The sequence below is a fragment of the Phacochoerus africanus genome, chromosome 15 (genome assembly GCF_016906955.1).
Source record: "Phacochoerus africanus isolate WHEZ1 chromosome 15, ROS_Pafr_v1, whole genome shotgun sequence".
Taxonomy (NCBI): domain Eukaryota; kingdom Metazoa; phylum Chordata; class Mammalia; order Artiodactyla; family Suidae; genus Phacochoerus; species Phacochoerus africanus.
Genome location: NC_062558.1, coordinates 90,908,819 through 90,923,449, shown reverse-complemented (window position 1 = coordinate 90,923,449; position 14,631 = coordinate 90,908,819). Strand labels below are relative to the sequence as shown.

Genomic DNA, 14,631 nt, shown 5'->3' with positions numbered 1-14,631 from the left:
AGGGAGTCCTGAGATCATTTTTTGAAATGAATGTCATGGAGGTTTTCTCTCTCCCTCTCTCTCTCTCTCTCTGTTTTTTTTTTTTTTTTGCCTTTTGGGGCCGTACCAACGGCATATGGAGGTTCCCAGGCTAGAGGTCCAATCGGAGCTACAGCTGCCGGCTTATGCCACAGCCACAGCAACCCAGAAACTGAGCTACGTCTGTGACTACACCACAGCTCCCGGTAATCTGGATCCTTATCACTAAGCGGAGCCAGGGATCAAACTTGCAATGTCATGATTACTAGTTGGATTCGTTTCTACCATGCCACAACAGGAACTCTGAAGTTTTCTTTTCCTTTTTTTTTTTTTTTTTTTTTTTTTTTGCTTTTTTAGGGCCGCACCTGAGACATATGGAAGTTCCCAGGCTAGGGGTTGAATCAGAGCTGCAGCCACAGCAATGCAGGATTCAAGACGTGTCTGTGACCTACACCTTAGCTCTTGGCAATGTTGGATTCTTAACTCACCGAGTGAGGCCAGGGATTGAACCTGCATCCTCATGGATACTAATCAGGTTCGTTACTGCTGAGCCACTAGAGGAACTCCCATAGTGGTTTTCTTAAAAGCTTCTCTTAAGAATGAACAAAACAAATGGGCAGAAAACCCCTGAAGCACCCCTCTCTCCTCTCCTCTAAAGGCAGATCACCTACTAGGGCATGTTTCTTATGAAGGCGAGTGGGAATGCAACCAGAAAAAATGCAAGTGGCAGGACCCCCAGGGAAGTGGACTGGTCCCCACCATGCCCCTGGGGGAAAGCAGGGAGCAGCAGCTACTCCAGGGCAATGGCAGACCATTTTTTTTTCTTCCCTTTCAGAATAGCTGGACCAGATTTTCTGAACTGAATGGAAGGCTGCCCCTGGGAGGCAAAAGGAGAAATGTATTTGTGGGCCCAGATCACTCCATTTTAAATTAACCTGCAGTGTGTGTGTGTGTGTGTGTGTGTGTAGGTTGAGGGTAGTGCTTACAGGACTGTGTGGCTCAGGGCAGGTCACCCTGAATACCATCTGAAAACAAAGCCCCCTGCTCCTTCCCCAGAGATGGGAGGTAATGACCTAGAGTTAGCCTCATCCTTCATGGTTCATTTGGGTACCCTGCACATAATAAGGTGACTCATTCTTTCTCTGGGCAAAATCATCACCTGGACACACTAGGTGCTGCTGGGAAGCAAATACCAACATTAAGCGTCCAGGGTCAAGTCAGAGGTGGCTTCCCCATCTCAACCAGGCCACCTCTGAGCCAGGCTGGCCTTATTTCCCATTGCACAGACCCAAGGTACCTTGATAAATGACAATTCCCATGCACCACAGGGACACATTCCTCCTAACACTCCGGCTTTGTGTGCTGCCTCCTGTGGTCTGTGTGTTGAGCCTGGAGTTACAGGGGGGCTACAGAAAGCTGGGGTGAGGGTTGAGAGCAGGGGTTCAGCAGGGTCTGGCAGCTGCAGAGTGCTAGGTTTGGGGAGGCGAAACTGAGCGGCAGCAGTCAAGGTTGGTGTACCTGGCTAGGCCTTGTTACTTTTTCCTTTGTTGCCAGGGGCTTGCCCATGCCAGACTGGGACAGACTGCAGAGACCTTTCATTTCAATAAAGCTTTCTTCCACAGCTTTTGCAAACTTGGTTGAAGAGGTTTCTTTGCAGCCGTGAAAGCTGGAGATGCAGAAAAGGATGCTCTCTGGCTGGGGGTTGTAGCAGGCACCGTACCCATTGGGTACCACAGGACCATAGCAGCAAAACATCTCCATGGTGGTGGGCACCTGGCAGAGAGGACAGGTCAGAAGCCGCTTGATCTGAAAATCTGCTAGAAAGCAGACGTGCCAACAACCCTGGGGGCCTCAACAGGACAGTGGCTTCTCTTTGATTATTTTCTACCTGGGTGTTTGACTGAATTAACCAAATCAACTGATTGCTTCATCATGGAAGCCACAGACAGAGTCATCAAAACAAACTCATCTAACTGCAGGAAGTCAGAAGAAGAGGGGCCGTAAGCCCCTCCCTGGTGTGAAATCTGCTCTACATTTGGAGTCAGAAGCTCCCACGGTGACCCAGTGCTGGGTCTCAGGTCGAGACTCTCCTTCACCTGGGGGCCGTTTGAATCACTGAGGCAATCAGAGCAATTTACTAAACGGCACCCTGGTGGCACCCAACAGTTAGATGGTTTCCCAGAGGGAGTAATTTATGAACTGGAGGAAATCTGGCTCGTCTTCTCTGTCGATTTTTCCCACCATCCTTAATTACTGTCAGTATTGCCTGGCTGGTCTGATTTTTTTCTTCAGAGCCTGGCCACGCACAATTACCCAGCATTGGGTGTTTCAAAGATTACCATCAACTGGAGTTTGAGTTATGGAGTTGATATGTTTTGAATTCAGAGGGCTGAGATTTTGTAATCCAGATCACACACCAAGAAAATGTGTTTCTGACACATTCAAGGCAGTCAAGCCATAAATGTTCATTTCAATGGGGGAAAAAAATCACCACACCCCAAATTAATTGTATTCGCTGGTGTTAGAGGGAAAATAGAGCACATTCTTGAGCAGGTGCAGGGTGGGGTTTGTTTTAAACCCACACGTTCTGTGTGCTCATGCCTTCAGAAATGACACTGGCCATTTTAATGGGGCGGAACAAACCATTAGTCTTGCTAATAGAGTCACCTCATTGTCAGATAAATTTGCCGTGCAACAGCCGAAGGCCATAAAGCTGTTCCAAAGCACTTTTTGCCCATGGATGGTTTCCTGAAGAATTTATGTTGTTGTGTTCTGCCCTCGTTTACTCACGTCTGCAAGCTCACTGCCGTAATGACAAAATGAAATTACTGAGGGGGCTTTTATCCTCAAACATAACTTTATCAGCCCTTTTTATTGCCCACGTCCAGCCCTTCGCAGATAAGGTGGAGTTTTAGTAAACTGACATTTGTGGGGAGGGGGTGGGGGGAAGTCTTTTCTCTCCTGAATTGCTGCCTTTCTCTAATGGACTGCATTCTGTTTTTGCGGTAGGGGTCCTCCAACAGAGAGTGCACGTAGCCCTGGTCAGGAGACACGGACTGGCAGTGGTCCTTTACAATCATGGCTGTAACCTGCCTAGAGGACCCTGTCTGTGCCAGGTGCTGGGCTAGGCTGGGCTTCCCACCTACTGTCGCATTGGGTTGAGCCAAGACTTTGCTCTGGGCCTGTCAGGCTTCAGAGCCCATGGTCACCATGGTGGAACACCACCTCTCAGGCAACCCTGGAGAGAGTAAACCTAACGGTTAGAGCACCGGAATGAATAGGTGTTTTCCCATCCACCCACCTCTGCTAAGGTGGCATTCGTGATTACACCCCTTTAGAAGATGGGAAGATTGGCACCCTGGGGCATTTAGGTCCTTCTGCTGAAGGCTACACAACTCATTGGAAGCAGAGCCAGGACTTGCCTGACTCTGGGCAATGGGCTAGTCACCAGGCATGCATTCTACTTGCTCCCCACTGCTTCCACTAAGTGGCCTCTTAGGTGACAGCTGCACGTGGGCTGTACCTGGCTGGTGGAGAGGACAAAGCGGTTGCTCATCAGGTATGTTTCATCCGTGAACATCTCAGGCAGTTCCTTGCACACTTCTCGGGCCAGTTCCCGCAGCCCCAGCAGGTGGTTGTCAATGGCCATCCCCGTGATGGCCTGGGTGGTCAGGGACAAAGAACAGGAAATGAGATGTGGAGGCCCCCTCCACCCCTCCTCTCTAGCCTGCAATGCTACTGGGGACTCTTGCCCACCCAGTGCTTGCTCTGGACAGTGTGTGTGGGAGGCCACCCAGAATGGACTACTATACCATGTGGCCTCTGCTCCTTGGGCCCTTGTGCATTTCTATGTATACAGGATGAGTCCAGAGCAGGTTGGGTTCTAGTTGGTGAGTCTGAGTCCCCCGCGGCATGGTCTCTGCTGACATGCACTGTGTATACCCACTCGGTGCTCTAAGTGGAAAGACTGGGGCCATCCCCAGTGCCTGCTCAGGTAGAGCAGGAGTCTGGGCAGGAGCACGGGTGCTGGGCCCCATCCAAGCATGTGGAGGGGTGCCCTGGGCTGTCACTTGGCAGACCCTGACCACCACCAACACTTCACCCTCCAGCAGAAGCCCAAGGAATGAGGGGTGGAGGACACCAAGGTCTGTTCCTGAATCTTGGCTGCTGCTTCATGGATTCAGAATCAACTCAACTAAACTGGATTCAGAACCTAAGAAAAATGTTGAGACAGGAACTAGACATCTTAGCAGAGGCTCAGTATACATTTTCAAGGAGAAATGAAACTTCTACTGAATGAAGAAGCTTTTTTTAAATTGAAGTATTATTGATTTCTAATGTTGGACTAATTTTTGCTGTATAGCAAAGTGACTCAGCCATATATATATATATATACTCTTTTTTAAAATATTCTTTTCCACTATGTTTTATCATAGGATATTGAATATAGTTCCCTGTGCTATAGAGTGAGAAGCTTCATTTTCTCATGGGCATTTCAGCTCTTATCGAAGGATAAGAGAATAGCAGTGGGGACACCTGAAGTTCTACGTAGGGACACCAGCGCCCAGGGGTGGTGACAGCTGGAAGTCAGGCAGTGGGGCTCATTCTACTTGTTCCCCACTGGAGGCTGCATGTGCAGCATGCACGTGCTTAGATTGTGTGTTTATTTGGGGCAATTGCAGGGGGGCTGATGGAAACATGGGGGCCACCTCTGGCCTCTAGTAATAACCTCTGGGTCAACATCAAGATAACCATGAGTAACTCTTGGGGGTTTCATGGTGATGTGAGATGGCCACTTGGCTGTTAACATCCTACATAGGAGGCACCCTCCCACCACAATAAACTCCGTTCAGGTTTACAAGGCACATTTTGGATTTTGACAGCTATGCTCTTTCAGTTGAGAATGAATGCATAAAGATGACTCAGAGGCCCCAGTCTCTCCAAATGCTCCTAATTATAGGCTGAAAAGACATGTTATACAACTACCACTCACTTTAGACATGCCGGGTTAGGATGGAGGGGAAGAACCGTGAGACAGACCATCTATGAAGTAGCTGCATTTTTAATTTCTCTGGTTGCCTCTGTTTATCGGCTGATTTGGGGAGATCTACAGATGCACCTACTCTGTGCAGCAGCCAATCTGCTCCTGTTTTCACCATCTCTGAATTCACTGTAGCAAAGGGGGCTGATTTAATGGATTGGATCAGAGCCATGAGTAGTAACGAGTAAAAGGACTCAGCATTCAGTCTTTTGTTCATTCAGAGAATCTTAATTAAGCACCTACTATGTGCCTTAGCAGCTGCTAAAGCACAAAGCAGTCACAGACTCAGCCTCATGGAGCCTATGTGTGGGAGGAGATAGATGTTAACCAACCTTACAAATAAGCTTACGATCATAGGTAAGTGCTAGGAAGGAAAAGCATGAGGTGTTGTTTCGAGTATATAATAGGGAGTCTGGACCACATCTGCTCCTTCCCTGGAATTTCCTTTCTCCACTACAACTACCAAACATACTTGCCAGCTATCTGGAGGTCTCCTGGCTTCTTTCCCCTGACCCTTACCCCTCACGGCCAGCCAGGCACCAGATCTACCTAAAGCATCTGTATAGCTCTCCTCTCCCCACCCTTTATCGCTTTTATTTAGTCATTTTCACCAACGGAAAAGAGCTAACATAACAGAACCCTACAGCAATGATTTGGAGGGTATTTTGTTGTTGTTGTTGTTGTTGCTATTTCTTGGGCTGCTCCCGCGGCATATGGAGGTTCCCAGGCCAGGGGTTGAATCGGAGCTGTAGCCACCGGCCTACGCCGGAGCCACAGCAACGCCGGATCCGAGCCGCGTCTGCAACCTACACCACAGCTCACGGCAACGCCGGATCATTAACCCACTGAGCAAGGGCAGGGACCGAACCCGCAACCTCATGGTTCCTAGTCGGATTCGTTAACCACTGCGCCACGACGGGAACTCCCTGGAGGGTATTTTTTCTTAGTTTCTCAAAAGAATATAATTTTTTATCTTTGTTTTGCTTTTTAGGGATGCAGGTGCAGCATATGGAAGTTCTCAGGCTAGGGGTCGAATCAGAGCTGCAGCTGCCAGTCTATACCACAACCACAGCAACTTGGAATCCAAGCCGCGTCTGTGACCACATACTACAGCTCACAGCAACGCCAGATCCCTGCCCCACCAAGCAAGTCCAGGGATCGAACCCGTGTCTTCATGGATACTAGTTGGGTTCATTTCCATTGAGCCACAAAGGAACTCTAAAAGAGTCTAAATTATTACCAAGGTTGTATATTTCTATAATTAAAAAAACCCAAAGAAGCCAAAGCTTATGTCACTTTGCCAGCACTGATTCCCACTCCACAGAAGCAATCACTTGGAATTCTTTTAGTGATTGATTTTCTTAGTTCTAAATAAGATGCCTAGACTGCTGTTACTGCATTTTTCAGTTTTATTATAGAAGATGAAACTTTGGCTCTTATAAGCCCCCTACTCCCCAAATACACTTCCACTCTCCTATGCTCCTAACAGAGTTACATTTTAACTCCTTGTTGCTTGATCAACATTCAGTGTTTACATGATTATAATTATGCAAGTATTCCTAGCTAAGTCCTATAATGTATCAGGATTAGATTTCCTTTCTTATTCAGTTATTTTTTGTTTTCTCTAGAATTGACAATTTGTAAATGATTAAATTATGATTTTCCCACTTGCTTACCTTTCTATATATCTAGAACCAATTGATTCCTAAACCCTCAGTCAGCAGTGTAAAACTTCCCTTACTCTCACTGTCTTTCTCTACATCTTTCTTATGCTGAATTTTCTGATTTGGAGAACCTATGATTTTTTGTGTGTCTTTTATTCTTTTACATTAGTGGTCGACATCCTCCAATAGTTTTACAAGAAAGACAGCTTAATAGGTAAAATTTTAAGATCTTGTCTATATAAAATGTCTTTAGCTTTAAATTTGATAGTTTAGCTGGGTACGGAATATGCATTTAAAATCATCCACCTTCCAGTGATGTTAAGTATTACTGATCTTTGTACTTGATTTTTTTTTCTCTTTGAGAGATTTATATATATATATATAATACTAGGGTCAAAGGAGGAACTGAGGGGCTGCTTTTCATATAGATGGTCAATGAATCCTCATCTTTTCAGCCCCACATGCACCCCTATCTTTGGTGGAGCCTCCAACACATGAGCCATTCTGAGGTTGTGTGGTGCAGTTCATTGGGCTCCTGGGCCTCCCTCACTATTTGCTTGGATGCCAGCTTCCTCTGCTCTGCTAAGTCAGTTGCCATCTGTTCTACTTTGCAGCTCCGAAATTTTGCTATCACCTCCTTTTCCATTCTCTCTACTCTAGCATATTCATGGCTTAAAAATTCCCTTTGTTGATATTTTTGGAGGGTTCAGAGGGAGTGAGAGTAAACTCTTGTGTTCAGGAGGAGTTCCTGTGAGGTGCAGCGGAAATGAATCTGACTAGGAACCATGAGGTTGTGGGTTCGATCCCTGGCCTCGCTCAGTGGATTAAGGATCCGGCGTTGCTATGAGCTGTGGTGTAGATCGAAGACGTGGCTCAGATCTGGTGTTGCTGTGACTGTGGTGTAGGCTGGCAGCTACAGCCCTGATTAGACCCCTAGCTTGGGAACCTCCATATGCCAGGGGTTCAGCCCTAAAAAGAAAAAAACAAAACAAAACAAAAAACCCCCAAAACCTCTTGTGTTCAATGCCTCATAATTGATCAGAATTTTGTGTCTTCCTCTTCAGCCTTCCTGCCCCTGCTCTACTTCAGTCCTTTTACAAGCTCTCCTGAAACATTATATAGGTTCCTAATTAGTGCTGCTGCCTCTTGGCAGACCACCCCATGCTCCAACCAGTGCTTCTTCTACCTGGTCACCAGGGTAAGTTTTGTGACAAAGAAATTCAACATCATGACCTTTCCTGTTTTTCTGTCCTGTGCAAGCTTGACATATAGAACTACTTGCTTTTTCTCTGCCTTATTCTCTCAAGACTCTTTGCCTTTGCACATGCTGTTCCCCCCTGGGGCTATGATTCCCTTCTATGGCCACCTGACAAGCACCTCTTCATCCTTCAAGTCTCATATTAAGCACCACTTCCTTTGAGTCTTCCTGGCTTTCCCAGGAAGAGGAAAGAGCTTGCTCCTCCTGCTCTCTGCTACTCCCTGAAGGCTCTTTTCACATAGAATTAGACTTGTCATTTAAGGACCACTTCTCCCAACTACACAGTAAATTCCCCAAGTATAGGGCTTCGTTTTATATTTCCTAGCACCCAATGCCTTGCACGGCATAGGGCAGGAAAACAAAGAACACTGACTGAATACATGAGAGCAAGCTTGATTTTCCCCAAACAGACAAACACCTAACCCTTCAGATGAATCAGAGACCTAGCAATTGAATTAGACAAAAGCCTACATTGGTTAGTTATACACCCCAGACATATGCTGTGCTTGCTTTCAAGTATATAAAGTGAAATCAGTCAACTCCTTTTCATAGATTATATGATCCTTCAAAGACTGTATCAGAATGATTTGCAATTAATATATTGATCACCAGCCCAAGTAGTAGCTTATTCTCTGTTGTTTGTATGCAAATGATGATGTTGCAGTGCTAGAAAATATATTATTTCCCTAAACTAGGGAAACATTTCCATTACAATTTCTATTTCACCATTAACTTTCAGCAAATATATTTTTAAAATTCACAGGCAGCATACATAAATACACGGAGAATAAGAAGGCAAAACCCGGAGTTCCCGTCGTGGTGCAGTGGTTAACGAATCCGACTAGGAACCATGAGGTTGCGGGTTCGGTCCCTGCCCTTGCTCAGTGGGTTAATGATCCGGCGTTGCCGTGAGCTGTGGTGTAGGTTGCAGACGCGGCTCGGATCCCGAGTTGCTGTGGCTCTGGCGTAGGCTGGTGGCTACAGCTCCGATTCAACCCCTGGCCTGGGAACCTCCATATGCCGCGGGAGCGGCCCAAGAAATAGCAATAACAACAACAACAACAACAACAACAACAAAGATAAAAAAAAAAAAAAAAAGAAGGCAAAACCAGCCCTGGGGAGGAATAATACTGCCTCATCTGCGATTATGCCAGGTGTGCAAACCACCACACATCTGACTTTTCTTGTATAAATTGTAAAGTGCTATACATGCTGGTGTTATTATTATCATTGTTTCAAAGATCGTTCATTGTATTCTTGTAAAATTTGCGTAAAAAAGCAATAATGGTGTGTTACCCAGGTTCTAAAAATAAGAAAGAGGAGGGTCCAAGAGGCATGGTGGTGTCCCAGCTGTTACCCAGGGCCTGGGCTACGGCCCTGCTCTGGCTGGCCCCACTCTGGGCACAGCCTGCAGTCCTGAGTTCAAATGAGGTCACTCACCATGACTGTGTACTGGGTCTGGGCTCGGATGGCATCCTTCAGGAGCAGCAGCTTCTCCGAATCCTGAAAATGGACCAGAGAGGCAGCACACAGGGCTTTAAGAGGCTGCTCAGTGGCAGACAAGCCAAAAGAGCTTGTTTGGGCCAGGTGGATGGGCAGCCCCCAGCTGCCTCGCTGGCCTCCCTGAGACTCATCAGACCAGCAGGACTTACCGGCATGGCAGATGCATGGTCAGTAATGGCTTTCACAAAATGCAGTGCCTCCGGAGTGGCCGATCGAATGTTGTCCACCCGTCCCTCGTGGAATCGGCGGATGGATGCGCTCTCATAGGTAGGCACGAGTCTCCCATGGAGCCTGCACAGGATGAAGGAGGAATGGCAGACGGTGCTGCCTCTCAGGGAGTCATAAATGCTCAAAGAAAAATAGCCTCACTGCCTTTATTTTTACAGTCCCGCCTTCCCTCTGCACAGTATTTCATTTTAATGCTAATAGAATTCTGGAGGAGACTCCCCAAAGATGAATGATACGAAGAGCTGAGCACACTTTCCTGCATGGGTGATGCTGCGTGGATATGAAATAAAGAAGTGGCTGGTAGGTTTTTTTTTTTAAGTCCCAATCTGGTGGGAAACCTAGAATTTTCTGCTAGACCCAACGAGTGTTTGATTAATAGCACAGCATGGAATAATTCATCATTCACACTCTTGAGGGAATCCCATTTTATTTAAAGACAGTTCAAGCATGACCTATGGCTCGAGGCAGCGGGGGGGCCTTAGTGGTCATGGGCATCAGCCACTGCACAGGCCCACCATCCAGGGCAGCAGGGCTGCCAAACTGACCCACGGGCACCAGGGCTGTACCACTCCTCATCACAGGTCTGTGATGGGAGGTGCAGTGGCCACTGCCCCCCACCGGCCAGGGCATGTGTCTTCCTCAGGCACGTGAACTGAGCCAGCACCCCTGGGCTGGCACACACCTTTCTCACCATTCAATAAAGACACTGGGGTTTGGGGTTGGGGAAGGGAAAGACACAGAACTCAGAGAGAGGCAGTGATAACCTGAAGTCACACAGCAAGTCATGGCCCTGTGTCTTGGCCTCCTTAGGCACTGGATGAGCTCCAGGAGAGGGAAGGCTGAGTCAGATCTGGCACAATGCCTGGCACAGTATGGCCTGCCAAGAAGGTGAATAAATTTACTGTACACTTATGTCTCACCTTCCCAAGACTGTGGCAAGAAGCTCATTTCCTATATCTCTATAGCTCCTGAGGGCAAATGCCACACCAAGAGCAAAAGTAGATGCCATCATTAGCTAGTCAAGATCAACCCAAATTTAGGCAGCTTTCAGGTCTCTGCTGAACCCCAGAGCAAATTAAAAAAAAAATTTTTTTTTTAGAGTTCCCACTGTGGCTCAGCAGTAATGAACCTAACTAGTATGCATGAAGACATGGGCTCAATCTCTGGCCTTGCTCAGTGGGTTAAGGATCCGGCGTTGCCATGAGCTGTGGTGTAGGCCAGCAGCTACAGCTCCAATTTGACTCCTAGCTTGGGAACTTCCACATGCCATGGATGTGGCCCTAAAAGGACAAAAGAAAAAAAAATTTTTTTTTTTTTTTGGTTAGAGTTGGAACTCTGAAGAATTCATTCCAATGGAAGCTGGTAGCAGTTTACATATTCAATAAGCCCTGCAGCCTCTGGCCACATCTAGTGACAGCAAAGATCCCTGGAGGGTAGAGGAGGGGGTGCTCTGTGTAGTGTCCACCAGCCCCTCTGGGCTTTGGATCTGAAGCTCTGAAGTGCTCGCCAGGGTGGTACCCATGGGACTTCACCAGGTTGCAAACCGAAAGGAAGTTCTGGGGCGTAGTTCTATTTACTGCCTGTGACAGTTTATGGGCTGTTGCTTCTGGAATGCTGGGACCAACAGGAGCCAGACCTGTCTTGAGGAAGCTCTGTTTTGCATTTTCCTTTTAACCTCCTATAAAAGGCCAGTTCAGCTCCCTACCCTGCCTTCAACCCATACCTCCCTATTCTGCATTTGATACCGTACGCAGAGCTACACTAGAGAGATTTTTCTAAACCACACACTGGACCATGCCACCCTGGGCTACAACCTGTGGATTTTCTCATGTCTGTGACAGTCCCTGATGCCTACTCTGTCCCAAGTGTGTCATACCCAGAATATCATGCCTGGGAGAGCCAGTCTGGACAAAGTTGGCAAATCAACAAACAAGGTGATGCACATGAATAATGATGGCCACGAAGGAAAAAGAACACAGAGTGCTGTGACAGAGAACTAGGTGACAAGGGGGCCCTGAGGTGGCCTCTGAGGGCTGACACCGGGGCTGAGACCCACCTGGTGGGAAGGAGCTGGCATGTGAAGAGTGGCCATGACAGGTGGGTGGGCAGAGGCACAGTCAGAGCAAAGCTCTGGAGGCGGAAGAAAGCTTTGCAGGGAGGGCCCAGGGAAGGCCGGTTCACAGGGAGCCCCTGTGAGCCTGAACTTTGTTCCAAGTATGATGGGAAGCCATTGGGAGGATTCAAGGGGGTAAGTGATAGACTCTGCTTTGCATATTTCAGGGTTTATGCTTTGTGCAGACAGGACTATAGGAGTTCCTGTTGTAGCTCAGTGGGTTAAAAACATGATTAGTATTCATGAGGATGCAGGTTCAATCCCTGGCCTCACCCAGTGGGTTCAAGATCTGGCATTGCCATGAGCTGTGGTGCAGGTTGCAGATGCGGCTCAGATCTGGCATTGCTGTGGCTGTGGTGCAGGCTGGCAGTTAAAAGTTCTGATTTGACCCCTAGCCTGGGAACTTCAATATGTTGTACTTGTGGCCCTAAAAAAGAAAAAGATTTAAAAAAAAGGAAAAAAATTATAGGACTATAAGGGACAAAAGTGGAAGTGGAGACCCCTGGGGCATGCTGCTCTTGACCAAGCACGAGAGGATGGGGGCTCAGGAGGGGCCGATGACTGTGGAGGTGGAGGGCAGACATTTGGAGGAGAATGGACATGGGAATCAGGGGAAAGAGAGAGAGAGACCAATTAAGCTCAAATTTTTGAGTTGACCCACTGGGTGGATGCTGGTTCCATTTCCTTATGGAGGCCAGGAGGACTGAGGAGGAACAGGTCACAACTATAGGGACCCAGGATGGGTGGGTGAGATCAGGAAGAGATGCAGCCCTTCCACCTGCCATCCTCATCACCTGCCTGGCCCTTGTGAGTTCTGTGTCCCCGGTCCTCCCCTCACCCCCACTCCACCATGAGCTCTGTGCCCCTGCAGTCTCCCCCGAGCCTCCTGACTGCCACATCCTTCCTTTTCATCTCTGAGGTTGGATTTGTACTTCAAAACTAAATTAGGGGACATCTCCTTCCATGTGGCCTGCCCTGGTCATACCTCCATCCACTGGGCCCACAAAAAGTCATCCCTCCCTCCAATATGCTTCTAGAATCTAGAGGAGCTTGCTGGTCTGCCCAGCTGGGCAAGCTGTGCTTACCTGTAGAAGGCTAGCTGGAGGGCCACCTGAATAAAGGCATCGGGGCTGCATTTCTGCTGCTTAATGAAAGTCTTCCCATAGTCGTCAAATTTATAAACGGTGAAGTCAAGATTCTTGACTATTCTGTGGAAGAAAAGGAAAAGATGCCTTCCTCGCATGTAAAATAGAATCCACTCACCGCAGAGTGGAAGTTTCTCAAGACTGGTCTATGTCCTAGCACTCTGGATGTCCAAGACACAGTCCCTGACGTCCAGGAACACGTCAGAGACAGGCCTTGAGATATGGAAGTGACCAAGGGCAGGCGAGGCCAGGGTGACTCTGAGCTGAAGGTGAGGCTTGGCTGGGTAGGGCGGTGGCCCTGCTCTGGGGGTGGGAGGAGGAGGGCCTGGCTCAGGGAGGGACACAGGGGCACCAGGGACATTTGCATGGGCAGGGAGAACCCTGCCCACAAACAAAGTCCTAAATCCATGGCCCACAGAAGTAGGCTTGAAAGGGGCCATTCATTTGACCCGTTTGGGAAGGTGGGTCCAGCACCCCCGTGGAGTCTTCTGGCACCCTGGCCATCCTGCCAGAGCTGCTAACCCCCTATGTCCAGGGAAAAGCCCGTTCCTCTGACAGCTGCAAGCAGCATCTCCTCACTGAGACCTATCCCTGTGATGCAACGGGAAGAAAGGCCTGGGGCCTGGCTGCAGGTCATGGTCACCACAAGAGCTGCTCATCCGGACTTTGCTGGTGACTGAAAACCCATCTTACCCAGAAACTGCTGAGCCTTCCGTGACATGCCCAGGTCTGTGTGGCCCACGGATCACTGTCCGAGTAGCAGAAGGATTCCCTGAGCCTACACTGAGACCTCAGCATGGGTCTCCCCTCCCCGTCCCCCTCGTCCCCGCTGTATTGACCAGTCTCCTCCTTCATAATGAGTTTAGAGTCAGGGCTGATGGTAGGCTGGAGCAACATCTGGCAAGGTCCCCACCATCCATCCCCCAGCCATGCGCGTGGGCGGAGCCTTGGGTGGGCTGCCCTGACCCTCACTCCCACACTCCCCCAGGACTCCATGTTCCCCACCTGCCCAGCCTGGAATTATTCCTGCCCGCCTGGAATTATTCCTTAGGCTCAGCTCTCAGTAGGGCCATGCCAGGTTCTGGGGACCCAACAGGACTCGAAGGGGGCCCAGTTCTCATGGGAACGCACTCCTCAGCCTGACCTGTTGACCCACTGTCCCCTCAACAGGCTGAGCTCACGATCACCACAGCTGCCTGGAAACCTCTTAGCCAAGCCCTGCCCACTCGGACCCAACCCACCCGCTATTCACAGCAGCTCAGGACCCCCTAGAGCTCCCCCACCTCCAGGCCACTCTTGGCTCTTCCTGGCCTCCAGAAAAGGAGCTGGGGGCCTGAGGATCACTGCTGGAATCCCTGAAGGTAAGCAGGGCTTCTTCTTCAGCACAGGGCTCACCAGCCCACCCACTCACTCCCCTGGAGGCCTGCGTATGCCAACAACAGCCCTGCAGGGTTGAGATATGGAGGCACCACTTTAGATGAACAGCCTCTCCCCCTCCCTCCTGGAAAACCAGTTAACCTCCCCAGTGCCTCCAAGGACTCATCCTCCGAGCTGGCCATGCTCCGTCCTGCTCACTTGTGCTATTCCCTGTGCTGGCTCTCCAAAACCCCCTGCACAAAATCCTCTAGGGGCTCCTCACCACCTCAGGATAGCTTCCAGGC

At 48.9% G+C, this 14,631-nt stretch overlaps 1 protein-coding gene across 1 annotated transcript in view; it reads right to left on the bottom strand.

Annotated features, from left to right (window-relative positions):
- Positions 1-652: 652 nt before the first annotated feature.
- The window catches only part of CHAT (choline O-acetyltransferase), a 49,539-nt gene continuing 35,560 nt past the window's right edge, over positions 653-14,631 (bottom strand). Inside the window, exons 10-14 of the mRNA XM_047761117.1 lie at positions 12,911-13,033; positions 9,634-9,775; positions 9,422-9,484; positions 3,542-3,679; positions 653-1,791 (exon numbers count right to left, since the gene is read on the bottom strand). Coding sequence (XP_047617073.1) covers positions 1,522-1,791; positions 3,542-3,679; positions 9,422-9,484; positions 9,634-9,775; positions 12,911-13,033 — 736 coding nt within the window. The 3' untranslated portion in view covers positions 653-1,521. The remainder of the gene's footprint in view (positions 1,792-3,541; positions 3,680-9,421; positions 9,485-9,633; positions 9,776-12,910; positions 13,034-14,631) is intronic.